Source organism: Macaca nemestrina, chromosome 20 (genome assembly GCF_043159975.1).
Source record: "Macaca nemestrina isolate mMacNem1 chromosome 20, mMacNem.hap1, whole genome shotgun sequence".
In the NCBI taxonomy this organism is placed as follows: Eukaryota; Metazoa; Chordata; class Mammalia; order Primates; family Cercopithecidae; genus Macaca; species Macaca nemestrina.
The window spans coordinates 48,891,395-48,918,649 of NC_092144.1; the positions used below are offsets into that span (position 1 = coordinate 48,891,395).

The 27,255-nt window shown below is 41.6% G+C and overlaps 2 protein-coding genes and 1 long non-coding RNA gene across 3 annotated transcripts in view; 2 read left to right on the plus strand and 1 right to left on the minus strand.

Moving 5' to 3' along the window:
- LOC112429124 (uncharacterized) overlaps positions 1-10,848 on the plus strand; it is a 139,178-nt gene extending 128,330 nt beyond the window's left edge. The window contains exon 3 of the long non-coding RNA XR_011617555.1: positions 10,760-10,848. This is a non-coding gene — a long non-coding RNA (uncharacterized lncRNA). The remainder of the gene's footprint in view (positions 1-10,759) is intronic.
- The window catches only part of LOC105495360 (leucine twenty homeobox), a 112,375-nt gene continuing 95,958 nt past the window's right edge, over positions 10,839-27,255 (plus strand). Inside the window, exon 1 of the mRNA XM_071086785.1 lies at positions 10,839-10,865. The gene's annotated coding sequence lies outside the window, so the exon portion shown is untranslated. The remainder of the gene's footprint in view (positions 10,866-27,255) is intronic.
- Positions 12,872-18,722, minus strand: LOC105495358 (galectin-10). The gene is made up of 4 exons (XM_011764795.3): positions 18,629-18,722; positions 15,975-16,051; positions 15,374-15,584; positions 12,872-13,127 (listed from the first exon to the last, which is right to left on the minus strand). The coding sequence occupies exons 1-4, from the start codon at positions 18,641-18,643 to the stop codon at positions 13,011-13,013; spliced, it is 420 nt and encodes a 139-aa protein (XP_011763097.2). The 5' UTR covers positions 18,644-18,722; the 3' UTR covers positions 12,872-13,010.

Below are 27,255 nucleotides of genomic sequence, written 5' to 3' on the forward strand. Positions count from 1 at the left end.
TCCCCACAGAGGTGTATGGCCCACTGCCTGAGGGGACTGTAGGACTAATCTTAGGAAGATCAAGTCTAAATCTAAAGGGAGTTCAAATTCATACCGGTGTGGTTGATTCAGACTACAAAGGTGAAATTCAATTGGTTATTAGCTCCTCAATTCCCTGGAGTGCCAGTCCAGGAGACAGGATTGCTCAATTATTACTCCTGCCTTATATTAAGGTTGGAAACAGTGAGATAAAAAGAACAGGAGGATTTGGAAGCACTGATCCAACAGGAAAGGCTGCATACTGGGCAAGTCAGGTCTTACAGAGCAGACCCTTGTGTAAGGCCATTATTCAAGGAAAACAGTTTGAAAGGTTAGTAGACACTGTAGCAGATGTCCCTATCATTGCTTTAAATCGGTGGCCAAAAAATTGGCCTAAACAAAAGACTGTTGCAGGACTTGTCAGCGTAGGCACTGCCTCAGAAGTGTATCAAAGTACTACGATTTTACATTGTTTAGGGCCAGATAATCAAGAAAGTACTGTTCAACCAATGATTACTTCAATTCCTGTTAATCTGTGGAGTTGAGATTTATTACAACAATGGGGTGCGGAAATCATTATGCCCACCCCATTATACAACCCCAGGAGTCAAAAAATCATGACTAAGATGGGATATATACTCGGAAAGGGACTAGGAAAACATGAAAATGGCATTAAAGTCCCAATTGAGACTGAGGGAAATCAAGAAAGAAAAGGAATAGGGTATCCTTTTTAGGGGCGGCCACTGTAGAGCCTCCTAAACCCATTCCATTAACTTGGAAAACAGAAAAACCAGTATGAGTAAATCAGTGGTCACTACCAAAACAAAAATTGGAGGCTTTACATTTATTAGCAAAGGAACAATTAGAAAAGGGACATATTGAGCCTTCATTCTCCCCTTGGAATTCTCCTGTCTGTAATTAAAAAAAAAAAATCCGGCAGATGGCGTATGTTAACTGACTTAAGAGTCGTAAATGCCATGATTCAACCCATAGGTCTTCTCCAACCTGGGTTGCCCTCTCTGGCCATGATCCCAAAAGACTGACCTTTAATTATAATTGATCTGGAGGACTGCTTATTTATCATTCCTCTGGCAGAGCAGGATTGTGAAAAATTTGCCTTTACTATACCAGCCATAAATAATAAAGAACCAGCCACCAGGTTTTGGTGGAAAGCGTTACCTCAGGGAACGCTTAATTGTCCAACTATTTGTCAGACTTTTGTAGCTCAAGCTCTTCAACCAGTTAGAGACAAGTTTTCAGACTGTTACATCATTCATTATGTTGATGATACTTTATGTGCTGCAGAAACGAGAGACAAATTAATTGACTGTTACACATTTCTGCGGACAGAGGTTGCCAATGCAGGACTGACAATATCATCTGATAAGATTCAAACCTCTACTCCTTTTCATTATTTAGGGATACAGATAGAAAATAGAAAAATTAAGCCACAAAAATAGAAATAAGAAAAGAAACGTTAAAAACATTAAATGACTTTCAAAAATTGCTAGGAGATATTAATTAGATTCAACCAACTCTAGGCATTCCTACTTATGCCATGTCAAATTTGTTCTCTATCTTAAGAGGAGACCCAGACTTAAACAGTAAAAAAAATTAACCCCAGAGGCAGCAAAAGAAATTAAATTAGTGGAAGAAAAATTTCAGTCACCGCAAATAAATAGAATAAATCCCTTGGCCCCACTTCAACTTTTGATTTTTGCTACTGCACATTCTCCAACAGACATCATTGTTCAAAATACTGATCCTGTGGAGTGGTCATTCTTTCCTCACAGTACAATTAAGACTTTTACATTGTACTTGGATCAAATAACTACATTAATTGGTCAGGCAAGATTACGAATAATAAAATTGTGTGGAAATGACCCAGACAAAATAGTTTTTCCTTTAAATGACGAACAAGTTAGACAAGCCTTTATCCATTCTGGTGCTTGGCAGATTGGTCTTGCTAATTTTGTGGGAATTATTGATAATCATTACCCAAAACCAAAAATCTTCCAGTTTTAAAAATTGACTACTTGGATTTTACCTAAAATTACCAGACATTAGCCTTTAGAAAATGCTCTGACAGTGTTTACTGATGGAAAGGCGGCTTACACAGCGCCAAAAGAGTGAGTCATCTAAACTCAGTATCAATCAGCTCAAAGAGCAGAGTTAGTTGCAGTCATCACAGTGTTATAAGATTTTAATCAACCTATTAATATTGTATCAGATTCTGCATATGTAGATTAGGCTACAAGGGATGTTGAGACAGCTCTAATTAAATATAGCATGGATGATCAGTTAAACCAGCTGTTCAATTTATTACAACAAACTGTAAGAAAAAGAAATTTCCCAATTTATATTACTCATATTCGAGGACACACTAATTCACTGGGGCCTTTAACTAAAGCAAATGAACAAGCTGACTTACTGGTATCCTCTGCATTCATAAAAGCACAAGAACTTCATGCTTTGACTCATGTAAATGCAGCAGGATTAAAAAACAAATTTGATGTCACATGGAAACAGGCAAAAAATATTGTACAACATTGCACCCAGTGTCGAGTTCTACACCTGCCCGCTCAAGAGGCAGGAGTTAATCCCAGAGGTCTGTGTCCTAATGCGTTATGGCAAATGGATGTTACACATGTACCTTCATTTGGAAGATTATCATGTGTCCATGTAACAGTTGATGCTTATTCACATTTCATATGCGCAACCTGCCAGACAGGAGAAAGTACTTCCCATGTTAAAAAACATTTATTATCTTGTTTTGCCGTAATGGGAGTTCCAGAAAAATTTAAAACTGACAATGGACCAGGATACTGTAATAAAGCTTTCCAAAAATTCTTAAATCAATGGAAAATTATACATACAACAGGAATTCCCTATAATTCCCAAGGACAGGCCATAGTTGAAAGAACTAATAGAACATTCAAAACTCAATTAGTTAAACAAAAAGAAGGGGGAGACAGTAAGGAGTGTATCACTCCTCAGACGCAACTTAATCTAGCACTCTGTACTTTAAATTTTTAAAAGATTTATAGACATCAGACTACTACTTCTGCGGAACAACATCTTACTGGTAAAAAGAACAGCATGCATGAAGGAAAACTGATTTGGGTGGAAAGACAAAAAATAAGACATGGGAAATAGGGAAGGTGGTAATGTGGGGGAGGTTTTGCTTGTGTTTCACCAGGAGAAAATCAGCTTCCTGTTTGGATACCCACTAGACATTTGAAGTTCTACCTATCAGAGATGCAAAGAAAAGCGCCTGCACGGAGACGGAAACACCACAATCGAGCACCATCGACTCACAAGAGGAACAAAATGGGGATGTCGGAAGAACAGATTGAAGTTGCCATCCACCAAGAAAGCGGAGCCACCAACTTGGGCACAATTAAAGAAGCTGACACAGTTGGCTAAAAAAAGTCTAGAGAACACAAAGGTGACACAAACTCCAGAGAGCATGCTGCTTGCAGCTTTGATGATTGTATCAATGGTGGTAAGTCTCTCCATGCCTGCAGGAGCAGCTGCAACTAATTATACCCACTGGGCCTATGTGCCTTTCCCGCCCTTAATTCGGGCAGTCACATGGATGGATAATCCTGTTGAAGTATATGTTAATAATAGTGCATGCGTACCTGGCCCCACAGGTGACCGTTGCCCTGCCAAACCTGAGGAAGAAGGAATGATGATAAATATTTCCACTGGGTATCATTATCCTCCTATTTGCTTAGGGAGAGCACCAGGATGTCTAATGCCTGCAATCCAAAATTGGTTGGTAGAAGTACCTACTGTCAGTACCAGCAGTAGATTTACTACATGGTAAGTGGAATATCACTCAGGCCACAGGTAAATTATTTACAGGACTTTTCTTATAAAAGATCATTAAAATGCAGGCCTAAAGGGAAATCTTGCTCCAAGGAAATTCCCAAATAATCAAAAGACACAGAAGTTTTAGTTTGGGAAGAATGTGTGGCCGATAATGTGGTGATATTACAAAACAATGAATTCAGAACTATTATAGATTGAGCACCTCGAGGTCAATTCTACCACAATTGCACAGGACAAACTCAATCATGTCCCAGTGCATAAGTCAGTCCAGCTGTTGATAGTGACTTAACAGAAAGTTTAGACAACACAAGCACAAAAAATTACAGTCTTTCTGCCCTTGGGAATGGGGAGAAAAAGGAACCTCTACTCCAAGACCAAAAATAAGTCCTGTTTCTGGTCCTGAACATCCAGAATTACGGAGGGTTACTGTGGCCTCATACCGCATTAGAATTTGGTCTGGAAATCAAGCTATAGAAACAAGAGATCATAAGCCATTTTATTCTACCAACCTAAATTCCAGTCTCACAGTTCCTTTACAAAGTTGTGCAAAGCCCCCTTATATGCTAGTTGTAGGAAATATAGTTATTAACCCAGACTCCCAAACTATAACCTGTGAAAACTGTAGATTGTTTACTTGCATTGATTCAACTTTTAATTGGCAGCACTGTATTCTGCTAGTGAGAGCAAGAGTGGGCGTGTGGATCCCTGTGTCCATGGACTGACCATGGGAGGCCTCACCATCCATCCATATTTTGACTGAAGTATTGAAAGGTGTTTTAAATAGATCCAAAAGATTCATTTTTACTTTGATTGTGGTAATTGTGAGATTAATTGCAGTCACAGCTACGGCCGCGTGGTGGAGTTGCATTGCACTCTTCTGTTCAGACGGTAAACTTTGTTAACAATTGGCAAAAAAAATCTACGACATTGTGGAATTCACAATCTGGTATTGATCAAAAATTGGCAAATCAAATTAATGATCTTTGACAAACTGTCATTTGGATGGGAGATAGGCTCATGAGCTTAGAACATCGTTTCCAGTTACAGTGTGACTGGAATACGTTAGATTTTTGTATTACACCCCGAGTTTATAATGAGTCTGAGCTTCACTGGGACATGGTTAGATGCCACCTACAGGGAAGAGAAGATAGTCTCACTTTAGACATTTCCAAAATAAAAGAACAAAGTTTTGAAGCATCAAAAACCTATTTAAATTTGGTACCAGGAACTGAGACAATCACGGGAGTTGCTGATGGCCTCGCAAATCTTAACCCTGTAACTTGGGTTAAGACCATCGGAAGTACTACTACTGTAAATTTCATATTAATCCTTGTGTGCCTGTTGTGTCTGTTGTTAGTCTGCAGGTGTACCCAGCAGCTCCGAAGAGACAGCGACCATCGAGAACGGACCATGATGACGATGGCAGTTTTGTCGAAAAGAAAAGGGGAAATGTGGGGAAAAGAAAGAGAGATCCGACTGTTACTGTGTCTGTGTAGAAAGAAGTAGACATAAGAGACCAATTTTTTTCTGTACTAAGAGAAATTCTTCTGCCTTGAGATGCTGTTAATCTGTAACCTTAGCCCCAGCCCTGTGCTTGCAGAGACGTGCTGTGTTGACTCAAGGTTTAATGGATTTAGGGCTGTGCAGGATGTGCTTTGTTAAACAAGTGCTTGAAGGCAGTATGCTTGTTAAAAGTCATCACCATTCTCTAATCTCAAGTACCTAGGGACACAATACACTGCTGAAGGCCGCAGGGACCTCTGCCTAGGAAAGTCAGGTATTGTCCAAGGTTTCTCCCCATGTGATTGCCTGAGATATGGACTCCTGGGAAGAGGAAGACCTGATCATCCCCCAGTCCGACACCGGTAAAGGGTCTGTGCTGAGGAGGATCAGTGAAAGAGGAAGGCCTCTTTGCAGTTGAGATAAGAGGAAGGCACCTGTCTCCTGCTCATCCCTGGGAATGGACTGTCTCTGTGTAAAACCCTATTGTATGTTTTATTTACCGAGATAGGAGAAAACAGCCTTAAGGCTGGAGGTGAGATGTGCTAGTGGCAATACTGATCTTTAATGCACCCAGATGTTTGTGTAAGTGCACATCAAGGCACAGCACTTTCTCTTAACCTTGTTTATGACACAGAGACCTTTGTTTACATGTTTTCCTGCTGACCCTCTGCCCACTATTACCCTATTGTAATGATCAATAAATACTGCGGGAACTCAGATCAGTGCCAGCACTTGTCCGTATGCTGGCTTGTCCTCCTTATGCTGAGCGCTGGTCCCCTGGGTCCACTTTTCTTTCTCTATACTTTGTCTCTGTGTCTCCTTCTTTTCTCAAGTCTCTCATTCCACCTGACGAGAAACACCCACAGGTGGGGGGGGCAGGCCACCCCTTCAAAAGCAAGGGATAGCATTAGGAGAAATACCTGATGTAGATGACGGGTTGATGGATGTAGCAAACCACCATGGCAAATATATACTTATGTAATAAACTCACACATTCTGCACATGTATGTATCCCAGAATTTAATGTATAATAATAATTAAAAATAAATAAATAAACAGGAATAAATACACAATAAAAACTGTTTTTTAAATTATACTTTAAGTTCCAGGGTACTTGTGCACAATGTGCAGGTTTGTTACATATGTATACATGTGTCACGTTGGTGTGCTGCACCCATTAACTCGTCATTTACATTAGGTATATCTCCTAATGCTATCCCTCCCCCCGCCCCCCTCCCCACAATAGGCCCTTCCTGTGTCCAAGTGATCTCATTGTTCAATTCCTACCTATGAATGAGAACATGAGGTGTTTTCTTTTCTGTTCTTGCAATAGTTTGCTGAGAATGATGGTTTCCAGCTGCATTCACGTCCCTACAAAGGACATGAACTCATCCTTTTTTATGGCTCTATAGTATTCTATGGTGTATATGTGCCACATTTTCTTAATCCAGTCTGTCACTGATGGACATTTGGGTTGATTCCAAGTCTTTGCTATTGTGAATAGTGCTGCAATAAATATACGTGTGTATGTGTCTTTATAGCAGCATGATTTGTAATCCTTTGAGTATACACCCAGTAATGGGATGGCTGGGACAAATGATATTTCTAGTTCTAGATCCTTGAGGAATCGCCACACTATTTTCCACAATGGTTGAACTAGTTTACAATCCCACCAACAGTGTAAAAGTGTTCCTATTTCTCCACATCCTCTCCAGCACCTGTTGTTTCCTGACTTTTTAATGACTGCCATTCTAACTGGTGTGAGATGGTATCTCATTGTGGTTTTGATTTGCATTTCTCTGATGGCCAGTGATGATGAGTATGTGTCTGTTGGCTGTATAAATGTTTTCTTTTGAAAAGTGTCTGTTCATATCCTTTGCCCACTTTTTGATGGGTTTTTTTTTTTTTTTTCTTGTAAATTTGTTTTGAGTTATTTGTAGGTTGTGGATATTAGCCCTTTGTCAGATGAGTAGATTGCAAAAATTTTCTCCCATTCTGTAGGTTGCCTGTTCACTCTGATGGTAGTTTCTTTTGCTGTGCAGAAGCTCTTTAGTTTAATTAGATCCCATTTGTCAATTTTGGTTTTTGCTGCTGTTGCTTTTGGAGTTTTAGACATGAAGTCCTTGCCCATGCCTATGTCCTGAATGATATTACCTAGGTTTTCTTCTAGAGTGTTTATGGTTTTAGGTCTAACATTTAAGTTTTTAATCCATCTTTAATTAATTTTCATTTAAGGAGCAAGGAAAGGATCTAGTTCCAGCTTTCTACTTATGGCTAGCCAATTTTCCCAGCACCATTTATTAAACAGGATATGCTTTCCCCATTTCTTGTTTTTGTCAGGTTTGTCAAAGATCAGATGGCTATAGATGTGTGGTATTATTTCTGAGGACTCTGTTCTGTTCCATTGGTCTATATCTCTGTTTTGGTACCAGTACCATGCTGTTTTGGTTACTGTAGCCTTGTAGTATAGTTTGAAGTCAGGTAGCGTGATGCCTCCAGCTTTGTTCTTTTGGCTTAGGATTGTCTTGGCAATGCAGGGTCTTTTTTGGTTCCATATGAACTTTAAAGCAGTTTTTTCCAATTCTGTGAAGAAAGTCATTGGTAGCTTAATGGGGATGGCATTGAATCTATAAATTACTTTGGGCAGTATGGCCATTTTCACGATATTGATTCTTCCTATCCATGAGCATGGAATGTTCTTCCATTTGTTTGTGTCCTCTTTTATTTCACTGAGCAGTGGTTTGTAGTTCTCCTTGAATAGGTCCTTCACATCCCTTGTAAGTTGGATTCCTAGGTATTTGATTCTCTTTGAAGCCACTTTGAATGGGAGTTCATTCATGATTTGGCTCTCTGTTTATCTGTTACTGGTATATAAGAATGCTTGTGATTTTTGCACATTGATTTTGTATCCTGAGACTTTGCTGAAGTTTCTTATCAGCTTAAGGAGATTTTGGGCTGAGATGATGGGGTTTTCTAAATATACAATCATGTCATCTGCAAACAGGGACAATTTAACTTCTTCTTTTCCTAACTGAATACCCTTTATTTCTTTCTCTTGCTTGATTGCCCTAGCCAGAACTTCCAACACTATGTTGAATAGGAGTGGTGAGAGAGGGCATCCCTGTCTTGTGCCAGTTTTCAAAGGGAATGCTTCCAGTTTTTGCCCATTCAGTATGATACTGGCTGTGGGTTTGTCATAAATAGTTCTTATTATTTTGAGATATGTTCCATCAATACCGAATTTATTGAGAATTTTTAGCATGAAGGGCTGTTGAATTTTGTCAAAGGCCTTTTCTGCATCTATTGAGAAAATCATGTGGTTTTCGCCTTTGGTTCGGTTTATATGCTGGATTATGTATACTGATTTGCGTATGTTGAAGCAGCCTTGCATCCCAGGGATGAAGCTCACTTGATCATGGTGGATAAGCTTTTTGATGTGCTGCTGGATTCGGTTTGCCAGTATTTTATTGAGGATTTTTGCATCAATGTTGGTCAGGGATATTGGTCTAAAATTCTCTTTTTTTGTTGTGTCTCTGCCAGGCTTTAGTATCAGGATGACGTGGGCCTCCTAAAAAGAGTTAGGGAGGATTCCCTCTTTTTCTATTGATTGGAGTAGTTTCAGAAGGAATGGTACCACCTCCTCCTTGTACCTCTGGTAGAATTCGGCTATGAATCCATCTGGTCCTGAATTTTTTTTGGTTGGTAAGCCATTAATTATTGCCTCAATTTCAGAGCCTGCTTTTGGTCTATTCAGGGATTCAACTTCTTCCTGGTTTAGTCTTGGGAGTGTGCATGTGTCCAGGAATTTATCCATTTCTCCTAGGTTTTCTAGTTTATTTGCATAGAGGTGTTTATAGTATTCTCTGATGGTAGTTTGTATTTCTTTGGGATCAGTGGTGATATCCTCTTTATCATTTTTATTGCATCTATTTGATTCTGCTCTCTTTTCTTCTTTATTAGTCTTGCTAGCCATCTATCAATTTTGTTGATCTTTTCAAAAAACCAGTTCCTAGATTCATTGATTTTTTGAAGGGTTTTTCGTGTCTCTATCTCCTTCAGTTCTGCTCTGATTTTACTTATTTCTTGCCTTCAGCTAGCTTTTGAATGTGTTTGCTCTTACTTCTCTAGTTCTTTTAATTGTGATGTTAGGGTGTCAATTTTAGATATTTCTAGCTTTATCTTGTGGGCATTTAGTGCTATAAATTTCCCTCTACACACTGCTTTAAATGTGTCCCAGAGATTCTGGTATGCTGTATCTTTGTTTTCATTGGTTTCAAAGAATATCTTTATTTCTGCCTTCATTTCGTTATGTACCCAGTAGTCATTCAGGAGCAGGCTGTTCAGTTTCCATGTAGTTGGGTGGTTTTGGTTGAGTTTCTTAGTCCTGAGTTCTAGTTTGATTGCACCGTGGTCTGAGAGACAGTTTGTGATAATTTCTGTTGTTTTACATTTGCTGAGGAGTGCTTTACTTCCAACTATGTGGTCAATTTTGGAATAAGTGTGATGTGGTGCTGTGAAGAATGTATATTCTGTTGATTTGGGGTGGAGAGTTCTGTAGATGTCTATTAGGTCTGCTTGGTGCAGAGTTGAGTTCAATTCCTGGATATCCTTGTTAACTTTCTGTGTTGTTGATCTGTCTAATGTTGACAGTGGGAGAACCACTGCTCTCTTCAAAGCTGTCAGACAGGGGCATTTACATCTGCAGAGGTTTCTGCTGCTTCTTGTTTAGCTATCCCCTGTTCCCATAGGTGGAGTCTACAGAGGCAGGTAGGCCTCCTTGAGCTGCAGTGGGCTCCACCCAGTTCGAGCTTCCCAGGGCTTTGTTTAACTACTTAAGCCTCAGCAAAGGTGGGCGCCCCTCCCCCAGCCTTGCTGCCGCCTTGCAGTTAGATCTCAGACTGCTGTGCTAGCAAGGAGGGAGGCTCCGTTGGCGTGGGACCCCCGGGCCAGGCGTGGGATATAATCTCCTGGTGTGCCATTCGCTAAGACTCTTGGTAAAGCGCAGTATTAGGGTGGGAGTGACCCGATTTTCCAGATGTTGTGTGTCTCAGTTTCCCTTGGCTAGGAAAAGGAATTCCCTTCCCCCTTGCTCTTCCCAGGTGAGGCGATGCCTCACCCTGCTTCCGCTCTCACTGGTTGGGCTGCACCCATTGACCAGCACCGACTGTTTGACACGCCCCAGAGACATGAACCCGGTACCTCAGCTGAAAATGCAGAAATCACCCATTTTCTGTGTCACTCATGCTGGGAGCTGGAGACTGGAGATGTTCCTATTTGGCCATCTTGGCCATCCCCCCCACAATGTGTGCATTTTTCTAACTTGGATGATATTTTTAAAATGGAAATTCTCAATGCAAGACACTCAACCATGGAAAATAAAAATTCTCTCTTTCTCTTTCAGAGATTCTGGGGCACCAAAGACCTTGATCCTCAACAGGACCTGGGGAGAGAGGTAGAGAGAGTCTCTGTGTCATCCTGACCCTATCCAGGCCCCTTGCCTTTGCCAGGTGAGGGCCACTCACACTCCATCTCTCACACACCTGGGCTCCATCTACACTCTCTCATTTTTCTCTGGGTGTCCATGTGCAATAAAATCTCAGATACTCACATGCTGGGAGAAAAGTGAGATTCCTAAGTCTCGTCCTTGATTTGTGTGCTACTTAGCTCAAAACCTGCATGAAGACAGGGACAGGTGCAGGTGATCAGACTTCAGCGACAATGCTGTCTTCACTTGGGGCGGAGCACTCAGGACCCCTCCTCAAGTTCTCTTTGTTATAACAGAAAACATCCTTAAAATCTATATTAGGAATTTAAAGAAGAAATGAATTCAAATCCCTCTCCCTCCCTCCTCTCTTTCTGTTTTACTCTTTAGTTTTATTGACTGTGAATTTAAACTATTTTTTAAAACTTGATCCAAGTTAACAAAAAAATGTATATTATGATGAATTCATGATTAAACTAGTACTTATGTAGCCACCACAATTATAGTTGTGGCCTGTTGCTAACACCCATTGACTCCTGTGTTCCTTCCCTACCATGTGACCTTCTTGCACCTACTGGCAACCATGCTTCTGCCCTTCTTTTTGGCTTTGCTTTAGTTTTATCACTTTGTTGAATTTTGCCTGTAGATGTTTATCTTGGATTTTTTTTCCTTGCATCATGCATCTTTTCTAAAACATTTCTGTTTTTAGGATTCATCTATGTTGCCGTGTAGAGCTGTAGATCCTTCCTTTTCACTGGTCTCCACTCTGGAGTTTTATAAATTGGCCAACACATATTCAGCAGTTTTATTCTTGGTAGATATTGGGCGACTTCTAGCTTGAGGCTATTGAAACATTGTCTTCTACGCAAAATTCTCCTGATCTCATGCTGATAATTTCTTATTTCAAGGAGAGTGGCCAGAAAGTCGATTGAATCCCTGAAATGTCAAGCAGGTGTCTGCCTTTCTGCTTGGTGAATAGAAATAAATTGTCCAAAATAAACACAGAGACCTACTGGGAAGACAGGGATCAAGACACTCTGAGGATTAAAGTCTTTAGAGCATTTCAGATGGAGGGGGCTGGCCCAGAATTCTCTCCAAAGGAGACACTCCAGAGAGAACATTTACTCTTGGTTAGCCTGGGGCATTAGAAGGGGTCTTCTGAGATCAATGGTTAGGATTTACTGGGTGAGGGGAGGCAGTGGGGGCACTGCAGGGAGTGGCAATGGAAGTGTCCTAACCTTGTGTCTGTGGTGGAGATGAATGAGGCCTACAGAAGAGACTATCAGTGAGAGCCGTCATTGTGTGCCCTGATCAAAGAGTTTGCCTTCTATCCACCTATGACCAAGATTTACACTCTGGAAAGTAGTATCTCCCCTTTTCACTGTTTGAGCCTACAGCTCCTTTTCTGCCAAGTGACTTTTTCCTTTCTCAGTCTGCAAAGAGGAAGTGAGAAGGGCATGATCACCCATGAGTACTCTTTAAATGAACAAATCCAATTTCTGCATCTGTGCTCTACTTTTCGAAAAATGGTGTTGCATACCCGTTGTTCCTGAACTGAGGGGACGAGCCCATGAGTTTCTTTCTCTGGTGATTTTCTTCTTGGCATTTTTCCAAGTTAATTGGAGGGACATATGAGATATGGGGTTTAGGCAGAGTAATGGGAGCCCCCAAGGGTTCCTGCTCCCCTGTTTTCAGTGTAAAGAGTGGGCTTCCTACTCAGTTCTGCTCAGCTCAGATATAGCTCTACCCACCCTGTCATGGCTCAGTTATTCAAGCCTCCAATCCCATTGCTACACCTCAGTGACTCATCTGAAATTGTGTAGGGTTGGTTCAGAGAGTCTGACATATAGTCGATGCTATAGAAGGATGTAGTTGCTAATGTCTTCTCAGACATTTCACTGGCCTTTTCACTTACTTTTTGTGTCTCAGGAAGATTTATCCTCTTTGACTCATTCACACCACCCATAAAATCCCCCAAGCCCTCTTGATGATGACCACTTTATCTTTCTCCCCATGAAAGCAAGAACCAAATTCTGTGAAGTTGGATTAAGTTTTAATGAGCAAAAGTAAGGATTGAAGTGAGAAAAGATCACGCCGTTAGCTGGCTTTGGGAATCCCATGCTCACGTAGATCAGAGATGCCTTGACAACATGAAGTCTGGTTATCTCTTTCAATTGCTGACATTAAATTTGGTCAGAGAGATATCTCTCCACACTTGCACCATCTTCACAGAACTGACCGGGATTCGATGGTTAAAGTTGTAATAGGCTTGGCCATTGACCATTACCTACAGAAGGGAAAAATACATCAGAAAGACAGTATTCCACCAAACAAGCTTTCAGCCTGCTCTCTATGGTGTCGTAGTACCTGAAACATCCAACCAGAAAATGCCTCATTATATAATTGGACCTGGTAGACACACTTCTTTTTTGCAGACTACCTTTGGTAACGATTTGAGACAGCTGTTCTCTGTATTTTCAATGTTTCCTCTCATTTCTCCAGTGAGGCTCTATCACTCCGTGTCACATGGGCCATAGTTGCTCAGCCTCCCTGCTATGCTGGAAGATCTCCAAGGCCAGGGACTTGTTTCCTAAACTTGAATCCCTGCATCTTGCACAGGGCCAGCCACGGGGTCAGTGCTCAGCAATGTTCGCTGAATGCATACATTTCAGTTACACAAACTATAACTGTTGCTTACTGCTGATGACCCAGTTTCTCTCTGGAATTGCTCAGATCCAAGCTGGTGGTGGCAAGGAAGGAAACTCAAGTGTTCTCAGAGAGGTGGGACTGGATTAATGTGATAAAACATAGGATATTATCTTTAACAGCTTATAAACATAGAATAGCACCTCTGACTTTAATGTGAATAAAATGTGAATCTTTTGGCCTACCCATTTGAAATGTCAGAAAGTTTGATCACGTTTTTTATTACTGAGGCTACACAGGGAGTCATATTTTGGGTTTCATTCTCAAATTTAAAACCCATGCATCTTTGAACCAGTTATTCCATTTCTTTATAATCATGTTCCAATATAAATAGGGAAAAGTTGGCAATGACAAAAGGGTTGATTAGAAAGCTTAATACAGTAACATCTGTGAGAGCAAAACATTGGAAACCAACTCTTGTAAAGGGTCAAGAGCAGCAAGCTGGGAAAATCCTTCTGGGGGATACTATATAATCCTTATAAAATGAGGCAGCACCACAGATAGATTATTTCCCCAATATGTATTCTTTGGGTACAATTCAACTGTCATTCCTAAAGTATAATGTGTAGAGACACTTATACCAGCATTTGTTTAAAAAGAAATGAAAGCATATATATGGGCGTACGTATATGCTTTTCTAAGGGTAGACTATCTGTGGAAGAAGAGTAGAGAAGCTAGTAATATTGTCCTGAGGATTGGGATTGAGGAGTGAGAAGAAGCCTTCATATTGGACTGACTAAAACAATTTTATTCATATGTATATCTTATCCATTTAGCTACATGAAAATTTAAATAACATCATAAATGGAAATGAGAGCTATGGGAAACGTAGAGGATATTCTTCATTTTTGGAAAAATGGCAAGTGAACCAACATTGACCCTGATCAGGAATGGGAAAAAAGCTGAGGATGGCAGTGCAAGCAGAGGTGACGGCAGTGCAAGCAACAACACTTGTTGAATGAGAGAGAGAAATGAGAAAAGTAAAGGGAACCCCTGTGTGTGTGATGAAAAGCCTGGGACAAGGGGAATTATGGGTGATTAAAAAGCCTGGGACGGGGGAGTTATGGGTGATGAAAAGCCTGGGACAGGGGGAGTTGTGGGTGATGAAAAGCCTGGAACAAGGGGAATTATGGGTGATGAAAAGCCTGGGACAGGGGGAGTTATGGGTGATGAAAAGCCTGGGACAAGGGGAATTATGGGTGATTAAAAAGCCTGGGACAAGGGGAGTCGTGGGTGATGAAAAGCCTGGAACAAGGGGAATTATGGGTGATGAAAAGCCTGGGACAGGGGGAGTTATGGGTGATGAAAAGCCTGGGACAAGGGGAATTATGGGTGATTAAAAAGCCTGGGACAAGGGGAGTTGTGGGTGATGAAAAGCCTGGAACAAGGGGAATTATGGGTGATTAAAAAGCCTGGGACAAGGGGAGTCGTGGGTGATGAAAAGCCTGGAACAAGGGGAATTATGGGTGATGAAAAGCCTGGGACAGGGGGAGTTATGGGTGATGAAAAGCCTGGGACAAGGGGAATTATGGGTGATTAAAAAGCCTGGGACAAGGGGAGTTGTGGGTGATGAAAAGCCTGGAACAAGGGGAATTATGGGTGATGAAAAGCCTGGGACAGGGGGAGTTATGGGTGATGAAAAGCCTGGGACAAGGGGAATTATGGGTGATTAAAAAGCCTGGGACAAGGGGAGTTGTGGGTGATGAAAAGCCCGGGACAGGGGGAGTTATAGAGCAGAGGGAGTTATCTGGAGCTACAGCATGAAGAGCTGTCTCCTGCTCTGAAAGCCCATGGAAGCCAGATGCAGGAAGCTCCAGGGGTGCTCACCTGGTACTTATCTTCCAGGACCAAGATTCTCAGTTCAAATTCTTGTCCATCCTGAAAGGGCATATTCTTGGATTCCACCTCCTCCTTCCAGGTCCTATACTCACGGCTGTTCATGACCACACGATTGCCAAAGTACACTTGGAAATGGAAGGCAATGTCTGAGTCCTCCTTCATCTCGGTGTGGAAATCCACCTGCAGATGTGGTTCGTTGCTGGGGGCAGAGCACACAGTGTTGGGCAGGTCCCTTTCTTGTGGGACACACACAAGACACACACACAAGTCTCTTTGCCCCTTCCATAGTGGAGCAAAGACTTGTTGGTATTCTAGGCCTTGTCACTGTGGAGCTGCTTCAGCTCCTTGTGTTCTCCATGCGTGGAAAGAGATGCTCCACGCCTCATCCACAGATGGAAACTGAGCCATAGTCACTGACTTGGTCATATGAAGTGTCCATTTTCTGACAATTCTATGCACTTTAATAGATATAGTACCACAGCCCCAAACCTTGAGTGTCCTTTTCTCCTAGACCCATGACTAGCCCCCGTGCAGCTGCTGTACATCCTTCCTCCTTCCACCTCCCATCCCTGCACCAGGGAGTACTCACAAGAAACAGACAAGAGGTCTCGCTTCGATTGTCACAGTAGATCCAGTAGACAAGGACACAGACTCTGTGTGTGGCAGCTGCCAGGGGATTGAGAGTGGGTGAGAGGGGCAGGGCCAGGTGCGGCCTCCCCCCAGTAACAGATTCCCGTGGTGCAGCCAGTTAGAGATCAAATGGTAGACTCAGGCCTCCCTGCTCCCACCCTACCTCAGTCAGGAACCCGTATTTTTGAAGACAATGGGCCCATAATTAAGAGCAGAGCTTCAGAAACTGAGCTACCTCAGTTAGATCCTTTATTGTGCTGAATACTGGCGGTGAGATGTTAAGATATTTTGAACCTTTTTTTTTTTTAGACAAAGTCTCATCGTATCACCCAGACTGTAGTGCACTAGCACAATCACAGCCCACTGCAACCTCAGCCTCCCAGACTCAAGCCATCCTCTCACCTCAGCTCCTTGAGTAGCTGAGACTACCGCTCCACACCCAGCTAATTTTATATGTATTTGGAGCATTGGGGTTTCACGATGTTTCCCAGGTTGGTCTGGAGTGTGTAGGCACAAGGGATCCTTCTGTCTCAGCCTCCCAAACTGCTGGATTACAGGGGCGAGCCACTTTGCCAACCAACAATGGGACCTTAGATCTATTGCTTAAACTCTCCCTGCCTCAGTTTCCCCAATACATAGATGATAATCCTAAATACCTTCTTTGTATCATGTTTTCGTAATACAGTAGTTAGGGTATGTAAACCCTTTAGCCTAATCCCTGGCATGTATAGGACCTGTTGGGGGTCCTCTAACAAACAAGGAGGATCCTTGTGGAACACAGACCTGTGATCATCTTCAACTCTGAAACTGTGAAAGCAAGATGTGAGGATGTAACAGTAGAGAGATTCACGCCAGCAAGAAACAACGCTTGTTGAAAGAGAAGGAAATGAACAGGAGAGAACAGGAAACCCCCGTGTGTGGGAGGCACATGCATCACAATCATCAAGGGCAATGGACGTCCTTCCCAGAAGGGGCACACATTGCTGCGAGCACCACCGCAGTACTTGCACAAATGAAGATTGTGAGTCAGGGAAGTTATTGGATAGAATCTATAAGTGGATGGTATTTTTCCTTTTTGAAACAGGGTCTCACACTGTCACCCAGGCTGGAATGCATTGGCACCATCAAAACTCACTGCAGGCTGGGCGCGGTGGCTCACGCCTGTAATCTCAGCACTTTGGGAGGCCGAGGTGGGCGCATCACTTGAGGTCAGGAGTTCAAGACCAGCCTGGCCAATATGGGAAACCCCGTCTCTACTGAAAATACAAAAATTAGCCAGGAGTGGTGGCACATGCCTGTAATCCCAGCTACTCGGGAACCTGAGGTAGGAGAATCACTTGAACCTGGGAGGTGGAGGTTGCAGAGAGCCGAGATTGTACCACTGTGCTCCAGACTGGGAAACAGAGTGAGACTCTGTCTCAAAAAAAAAAAAAAAAAAAAAAAAAAAAAAAAAAAAAATTACAGCATGCTTAAAGGCCTAGGCTTCAGTGATCCTCTTGCATCTGCCCCCAAGTAGCTGGAACTACAGGCATGCAGCACCACATTTAATACATTTTTAAATTTTTGGAAACATGAAACCTTGCTATGTGTCCCCGGCTGGTCTACTAGTCCTGGCCTGACATGGTCCTTTCAATGCGGCCACCCAAAGTGCTGGGATTACAGGCCTCAGCAAACATCTTGATGAACATCCACTGTAAGTTCTGCCTGAACAGAGGCTAAACTTCTACCTTCCTGGTTTTGGATGATTCAGTCTCTTAAATCAAGTCCCTCAATGTCCTTCTCTAGTGAATCAGAATCTGTTCACCATCCTGGCGCTCAATGGGAAGGACAGGGAGAGACCCGAGGCTGGAGGCAGGAGCAGGGGGTCACCGTGTGCAGATTCCACCTAAGGAACCATCAGCCCCACAGTCTGTGTTTCTCACCCTACTCTGCTTGGGAAAAGGCAGCTGAGGATTCATGCACTCTGCTCTCATAAATGCTCAGAAATAAATCCTCAGTAACTCAAGGTCCTCAAGATCCCACCAGTTTTGCCACCGGAATCCATGTTGACGCACAAGGGAAGTTGCACACCTGCTTAGTCAGAGGTACTGCTACGTGGGGAGGAAACTTTACATGCACAGAAGGCCACATGCATGTTCCCAGTTCAACACCCAGTCACATCCCAGCACACACACAGTCACACAGAGCCACACCACTGAGTCACACACACCTGCTCACTGTGCATATAAAGATGCTCACACACTGGTCCGGCTGTGCTCACACACACATCACAGTCATAAAGACAAAGCACAGTCATCTGATTACGATCACTTACACACCCACCCATATCCTGGAGGGTCATACACTTCCCATCTAAAGTCACATCATTTTCAGCAGAGTTCACTGTCATCAGACACCATCACATGCTCCCAGAGGGTTACAATGGTCCAGCATCCACACCCCAGACCCCACAAGCATCTCAGATACCATAGCCCTGGGGTCTCTCTTCCACACACCCACAACTCTCAGTAAAGCATTCATAGTAGAAATGTTCACATATTCATCCCATAAAGTCTCCCTCTTCCCTTTTCGGTGTGACCTGAAATTATTGAAGGCTGTGCCTTTTTAACTCACGGATAGCAGTGACATTGTTGTCTCCCTCTGGGTGGCTCTTCTGAATTGTGTCCAGGCTTCTGTGTGAATCTCTGAGTTGCAGAATTTAAAGGGTCCCTATCAGCCCTGCCCTCTGGCTTCATTCCAGATTCCAAGCCCCTCCCAGGAAGGTTTCCTCACAGAGTGAGAAGGGGTGGGGTGTCAGAAACAGACTCAGTCACAACCACACCTGTTTGGAGGCCTGTGTCTGTGATGCAGCAGAAATGACCATGAGGGAGGTACTGGGGGAGGAAGGGGTCACCAGGGAAATGCACAGATAAAGATGATAGAGTGAGGATGAGGGGTGTGAATTCCAGCCTCCATACTTCTCATGAAGCCTTTTCTCCACGGTGCAGAATCTACCAGGAAGGTGTGCATTTTCCTAACCTGTGCAATGGTAAAAAGCTGGAGATCCTGGGGGCAAGGCACTCGACCTTGAAAGAAAATCCTCCCCCTTCTTCTCCAGAGGTTCTGGGAGAGCATAGATCTAGATCATTTGCAGGACTTGGGGACAGAAGTAGAGAAAACACTTGTGTCTTCTTTACCCACCCTCAGAACCCTTGGCTCTGCCAGTTGAGGGCCACCCCCACTCTGTCTCTCAGACACCTGGGTTTTAGGTATGCCTTCTTATTTCTCTATTCTTTTCAAGTGAATCAAAATCTGAGGCTCTTGTTCTCCTGCAGATTCTTGGAGAAAGGTGAGAGTTCTCACTGGCAAGTGGGAGCTAAGCTATGAGGATGCATCAGCATTAATTAGTTGTGCCTGACCCGACAATAAATTCCACTTTCCCTGGTCTAAAACCCTGACAATTCATTTCCAAGCATACACTCCAAATTTCTGCTCATATAAATCAGCACAATCACACAGTTCTTTTGGTACATAAGGTATTTCCTTAAGATTAATTCATAATGTCATCCCACTGTATTCGTTGGGTTTGGACTCTGGGTATGGACATGGAAGAAACAAAAAGGGTCAGAGGTCACAATTAAGGAACTTTGGAAACCCCGTTCTAGGCAACCACCCTCACACCCTGCCCAGAACTGTAGCTGATAAGAAATAATCAGAGAAGGGAAAGAGGAACTGCTTTACCTTGCAACAGATATGCAATAGAATTTTAAGTAATATCCCAGTCATTCATCTGAGCTGGAGAAGAAATATCAGTTCAGGGTGTCTGGCCACCTAGTAAGTTGTGCATAAAGATGTTGATGTTATTTCCTTCTCAGGCATTCCAGCAATCCTGTCAGTGATCCACAGAGATTGATCTTTGACTTCCATATCCTCTGCACAATAGCCCATACTTCTGCTGGCTACAACTATTTCTTCAGAAACCCATTATGCCCTATGACTTGCTCTCAGTCTTTCTTTTCAACCATGTCTTTCCCAGCACACACTGGTCCCCTGAAAAACTTTAGGTTTTATGTATTAAATTATATAATAGCTGGAATTTGCTTTAAAATAATCTAGGGGTGATGGTTCTCTACTTTTGCATACATTTGAAATTTTTTACAAAATAGGACTGTTTGGTTTATTCATGATCATTTGTTTGAGTTCCTTGTAGATTCTGGATATTAGTCCTTTGTTGGATGTACAGGTTGCAAAGATTTTCTGCCACTCTGTGGGTTGTGGGTTTACTCTCCGGATTGTTTCTTCTGCTGTGCAGAAGCTTTCTGGTTTAAATAAGTCCCATCTATTTATCTTTTTGCTTTTGCTGCATTTGTTTTAGAGTTATTGATCATGAGGCCTTTGCCTAAGCCAGTGTCTGGAAGGATTTTTCTGATGTCATCTTCTAGAATTTCTATAGTTTTGGGTCTTAGATTTAAGTCTTCATCCATCTTGAGCTGATTTTTTGTATAAGGTGGGAGATGAGGATCCAGTTTCGTTCTTCTACGTGTGGCTTGCCAATTATCCCAGCACCGTTTGTTGAATAGGGCATCATTTCCTCTACTTTATATTTTTGATTACTTTGTCAAAGATCAGTTGGCAGTAACTATTTGACTTTATATCTGGGTTTTCTATTCCGTTCTATTGGTCTATTGACTTTTGTACCAGTACCATGCTGTTTTGATGACTATGACATTATATTAACAGTATAGCTTGAAGGCAGGTAATGTGATGCCTCCACATTTGTTCTTTTTGCTGAGTCTTGCTTTGGTATGTGGGCTCTTTTTGGTTCCATATGAATTTTAGGATTGTTTTTTCTAGTTCTGTGAAAAATGATGGTGGTATTTTGATGGGAATTGCATGGAATTTGTAGATTGCTTTTGGCAGTATGGTCATTTTCACAATGTTGAAATTTCACACGGGATGCTAGAGCATGGGATATGTTTCCATTTGTGTCATCTATGATTTCTTTCAGCAGTGTTTTGTAGTTTTCCTCGTAGAGGTCTTTCACCTCCTTGGTTAGGTATATTCCTAAGTATTTTATTTATTTTGTTGCAGCTATTGTAAAAGGGGTCGAGTTCTTGATTTGTTTCTCAGCTTAGTTGCTGTTAATGTATAGCAGAGCTACTAGTTTGTGAACATTAATTTTCTATCCTGTAATTTTGTTGAATTTATTTTTCAACTCTAGGAGCTTTTGGAGGAGTCTTTAGAATTTTCTAGGTATACAATCTTATCATCAGCAAACAGCGACAGTTTGACTTCGTCTTTACTGATTTGGATGCCCTTTATTTCTTTCTCTTGTCTGATTGCTTTGGCTAGGGCTTCCAGTTCTATGTTGAAATAGAAGTGGTGAGAGTGGGTATCATTGTCTTGTTCCGGTTCTCAGAGGGAATGCTTTCAACTTTTTCCCGTTCAGTATTATATTGGCTGTGGGTTTGTCATAGACGGCTTTTACTACTTTAAGTTATGTCCCTTCTGTGGCTATTATGCTGAGGGTTGTAATCATAAAGTGGTGCTGGATTTTGTCCAATGCTTTTTGTGCATCTATTGAGATGATAGTGTGATATTTGTTTTTAATTCTGTTTACATGGTGTATCACATTTATTGATTTCTGTATGTTAAACCATGATTGCATTTTTTGGTATGCAGGGATGCAGTGGGTTTCATCTGATCATGGTGGAGTACCTTTCTGATAAGTTGTTGGATCTGGTTAGCTAGTATTTTGTTGAGAATTTTTGCATGTATATTCATCAGTGATATTGGTTTGTACTTTTCTTTTTTTGTTATGTCCTTTCTTGGTTTTGGTATTAGGCTGATATTGGCTTCATAGAATGATTTAGGGAGGATTTCCTCTTTATCTTGTGGAATAGTGTCAACAGGATTCGTACCGATTCTTCTTTGAATGTCTGATAGAATTCAGCTGTGAATCTGTCTGGTCCTGGACTTTTTTTGTTGGCAATTTTTTTATTAGGATTTCAATCTGGCTGCTTGTTATTGGTCTTATCAGGGTTTCTAATTCTTCCTGGTTTAATCTAGGAGGGTTGTATATTTCCAGAAATTTGTCAGTCTCCTCTAGATTTTCTAGTTAACCCACAGAAAGGTGCTCATGGCTGCCTTGAGTGATCTTTTTGTATTTCTGTGATACTGGTCATAATATCTCCCAATTTATTTCTAATTGAGCTTATTTGGATCTTCTCTCTTCTTTCTTGGTTAATTTTGCTAATGGTACATCAATTTTATTTATCTTTTCAAAGAATCAGCTTTTGGTCTCATTTATCTTTTGTATTTTTTTTGTTTCAATTTCATTTAATTCTGCTCTGATCTTGGTTATTTCTTTTTTTCTGCTGGGTTTGGCTTTGGTTTGTTCTTTCTCTAATTCTTTGAGGTGTGACCTTAGATTGTCTATTTGTGCTCCTTGAGACTCTTTGATGTAGGCATTTGAGGCTTTGAACTTTCCTCTTAGCACTGCCTTTGCTGTATCCCACAGGTTTTTATATGTTTTTGGTACGTTGTGTCGCTATTATCATTCTTTTCAAAGAATTTTAAATTTCCATCTTGATTTCATTCTTGTACCAACAATCATTCAGGAGCAGGTTATTTAATTTCTATGTATTTGCATAGTTTTGAGGGCTCCTTTTGGGGTTGATTTTCAACTTAATCCCACTGTGTTCTGAAAGAGTACTTGATAGAATTTCAATTTTCTTAAATCTATTGAGACTTGTTTTGTGGCCTATCACATGGTCTGTCTTGGAGAATGTTTCATCTGCTGTCCAACAGAATGTATATTCTGCAGCTGTTGGGTAGAATGTTCAAGTATCTGGTAAGTCCAAGCTATAGTTCAAATCCATTGTTCTATCAGCCACTGAAAATATACATACACATTTATTATTGCAATAGCAAAATGCTACAAGCTGGGTTGACCCTATAAAATCTTCCTTTTCTGAGAAAAAGTCCATTAATAATTTCAAATAACTAAAGAAAGAATGGACAGACAGTTAATAAAACTATAACAAGAGAATCTTGGTAGTCATTCTTTCTTCTTCTCTTACAATCACATTACATCTTCAATCCAGGATATACAGTTTGCTCTTCCTTTATAACTTATCAATATTCTGACCAATTTTACCAGCTCTACTTCCGTGATGCCAACCAAATAGGATCAAATGCATCTAATGTTTTTTTTTTTTTAAGGGAGCAGTTTGACTGCCAGGACCTACTGAGGCCAATAATATGAAGAAAGCTTCTGAAAATACTGTAAAAGAATTTTCTTTACATAGTGAACCAAAAAAGCCCTTCCATTTGCGTAGTTACTTCAACAAAACTGCAAATTCACCATCAGTTAAAACTGTAAATATAGGCAATAAAGGAAAGTCCATCATTTCATCTTTTCTTCTGTTAGCTGTGACTCCATTTCTTTGCTTCCTCTTCTCACAAATCTCCTTGAAAGAAGTGCATATTCCTTAAGTATTATTAATAATAAAATATCAAGAGACAATAGATGTTGGCATGGATGCAAAGAAAAGGGAATGCTAGTACACTATTGGTGGGAACATAATTGATTCTACCTCTATGGAAAACAGTATGGCGTTATCTCCACAAATTAAAAAAAGACCTAGCATTCCACCTAGTAATCCCAATACTGGGTATATACGCCCCACAAAAGAAATCATTATATGAAAAGACACTTAAACTCTTATGTTTATTGCAGCACTATTCACAATAGGAAAGTCACAGAATCAAAGTAAGTGTCCATCAACAGTTGATTGAATAAAGAAAATGTGCTACATATACAACAGGGAATACTAAGTAGCCACAAAAAAGTGAAATTCTGTCCTTTGCAGTGACATGGATGGAGCTGGAGACTATTATCCTATGTGACCTAACTCAGAAGCAGAAAATCAAATACTGCATGTTCTCACTTACAAGTGGGAGGTAAATGATGGGTACATATGGACATAAACATAGAAATAATGGGCACTGGGCAGTCTAAAATGGGGCAGAGAGAGGAGGGAGTGAGGGTTGACAGATTATCTATTGAACATGACGTTCAGTATTTGAGTGACGGGTACACTAGAAGCCCAATCCCTACCATTATGCAATACGCTCAGGAGAAAAAACATGCACATGTGCCCCCAAATCTAAAATTAAAAAAAAATTTAACCCTCTTTATGGAGGATTTAAAGGATAAAGTATAACTATACAAGCTTTCATATAATAATAGATGAAAATATATATATTGATTACTCAAAAGGAAAAAAGAACTACATAGTCTTACTTTCTTCTAATTTCTTCATTCATCTCCCCTCAAACTCAGTCTGAATGGCCTTCTATCCTTCCACCTCATAGAAATGATTCTGTTAAAATCATTAATGGCCTGCATATTGCTAAACACAATGGTCAGCGGTCAGGCCTCATCTAACTTAACCTGCCAGTTGATTATTTCTTCCTTCTTGATAAATTTTCTTTACTTAGCTACCAGGACACTGACCTCTCCTGGTTTCTTCTCATCTCACTGTTTGCTCCATCTCTGTGTTCCTTACTGCTTCCTCTTTTTCTCCTGACTTCTTTATCTTGGATTGACCCAATGCAGTTTCTCTTCCTTTTTAGCTGTACTTACAACCTTGGTGATGGCAATCTCTCAGATTTGAAATGTTATCTATCTGTTACAACCCTCCAATATATATCCCAAATCCAAATCTCTCTACTAAACTCTAAACCCATATATTCAATTCTCTGCACTTGGACATACAAAAGCATCTCAAGTTCAAGATTCCCAAAGCTGAGCTTCTGATATCCTTCCCCCTTAAACGTGTTCTATCCACAGCTTTGCCAATCTCAGTTGATGGCTTATTCAACAGGGCAGTGCCTTGGGCCAAATCCTGGTAATTACTCTCAATTCTTCCCCTTTTACCACACCCCACATCCAATCCACCAGAAAATAGAGTTTGCGCTTTTTAAAAAAACATATAAATATTCTGACCAATTCTACAAGATCCACTTCTATGATGCCAAAAAATCAGGATTAAATACATCCAATGATTGTTTTCAGAGACAGATGTTTGTATGTCAGGACCCATTGAAAAACAAACGCCACAGAAGTATCTTCTGGGAGCCAGTATTTCTTACCTGATGGTTGCCGTAAGGACCCTCCTATTATTCTCCACTCAAGGGAACATAATGCGATTAGTGTGCGCGTAAGTAAACCTAAGACACAGTTGAAGATGAAAAGATGATTTTATTAGTTTGAAAGCCAATTACGAAGGCAGAGGAGGAAGATGGTAGAATAGAAGGCTCCACTGATCATCCTCCATGGAAGGACAACAGGTTAACAAGGACCTGCCCAGAAAAACACCTTCATAAGAACCAAAACCAGGTAAGCATTCATAGTACCTGGTTTTAACTTCATATCGCTGAAAGAGGCACTGAAAAGATAGAAAAAACAGCCCTGTATCAGGGACATCATCTCCGCCCACACCCCCCCCACAACCCCCCAACCCCCCGACCACACACACACTCCCTGGCAGCAACAGTGTGATATAGAGAGCATCTCTGGACAGTTGTGGAGGAAGAACATCAATTGTGAGGCAATGGACTTAGTGCTGTCCTGCTAGAGTAGAAAGAAGAACTGGACCAAACTCGGCTGATGCCTGCCCTGAAGGGTAAGCCCCAGTTCAGAAGCATTTGCTACAAGCTGACTTAAGGGCTTTTGGGTCCTAAGGGCACATCAGTGGTAGACTGGCAGTGTTCCTCATGGCCTGGAGAGGCAATGGCTACAGAATCAGGCTTCTCTGCCTTTGGAAAGGGGACAGAAGAGTGGGAAGGACTGTGTCATGTAGTTTGAGGGCCAGCTCAGCCGCAGTATAATAAAACACTAGGTAGACTTCTAAGGTTATTGAGTCCAGTCCCTGACTCCCAGATGGGACTTCTGGACCCACCTGGGGCCTGGGAGATCTCCTTGACCTAAAGGGAAAAACACAGGCCTGGCTGGCTTTGCTGCCTGCTGATACTAGAGCCCCAGGGCCTTGAGTAAACATAGGCAGCAGCCTGGCAGTGGTTACGGCAGATGTTGGGGGAGACTCAGTGCTGTGCTGCCATCAGGTATGACCTAGCACGCTTATAGTGGTGGTAGCCACAGGGGTGTTTGTGATGCCTTTCCCCCAGCTCCAGGCAGCTCAGCACGGAGAGATTCTGTATGTTTGGGAGAAATTTAGGGAAGACAGCAGAGTCTCTGCCTGGTAATCCAGAGAACACTCCTGGATCTTGTCCAAGACCTTCAAGGCCATACCTCTAAGAATCTGTTAAGAACACAAATCTCCTTGAAAGAAGTGCCTATCACTGACGTTTATTGCGGCACTATTCACAATAGCAAAGACTTGGAACCAACCCAAATGTCCATCAATAATAGATTGGATTCAGAAAATGTGGCACATATACACTATGGAATACTATGTGGCCATAAAAAAGGATGAGTTCATGTCCTTTGCAGGGACATGGATGAAGCTGGAAACCACCATTCTCAGCAAACTACCACAAGAACAGTAAACCAAACACCACATGTTCTAACTCATAAGTGGAAGTTGAACAATGAGAACACATGGACATAGGGAGGGGAACATCACACTCTGGGGCCTGTCGAGGAATGGGGGGCTAGAGGAAGGATAACATTAGGAGAAATACCTAATGTTGGTGACGAGTTGATGGGTGCAGCAAACCACCATGGCACGGGTATACCTATGTACCAAAACTGCCCGTTCTGCACATGTACCCCGGAAGTTAAAGTATGATAATAATATAAAAGAAAGAAGTGCCTACTTCTTGAGTATTATCATGTTATTGGGCTTGGGGCATCCAATGAAGTAGACACAGCTTAGGTCACCACACCCAAGTTCCTTCAAATATCTGGAAAGCCTTCCCAGGAAGGACGGCTATGAATAAGCACAGCCAGTGAAGACGACAATAAATACCTAACCCTCCAATGCCTAGACACTGAAGAACATCTATTAGCATCAACACCATCCAGGAAAACATGATCTCACCAGATGAACTAAATAAGGGACCAGGGACCAGGGACCAGTCTTGAAGAAACAGAGATATGTATTCATTCAGACAGAGAATTCAAAATAGCTGTGTTGAGGAAACTCAAAGAAATTCAAGATAACATAAGAGGAATTTGGAATCCTATCAGATGTATTTAACAAAGAGATTGAAATAAAAAGAAAGCCAATTAA

Bases quoted from the DNA above. Each gene is read 5' to 3' on its own strand.
- LOC105495358 (XM_011764795.3), bottom strand. The intron at 15,585-15,974 runs GTGAGTACTCCC...CTCTGCCCCCAG, and splicing joins AGACCTCTTGTCTGTTTCTT to CAACGAACCACATCTGCAGG. The intron at 13,128-15,373 runs GTGAGCACCCCT...TCCCTTCTGTAG, and splicing joins TCCTGGAAGATAAGTACCAG to GTAATGGTCAATGGCCAAGC.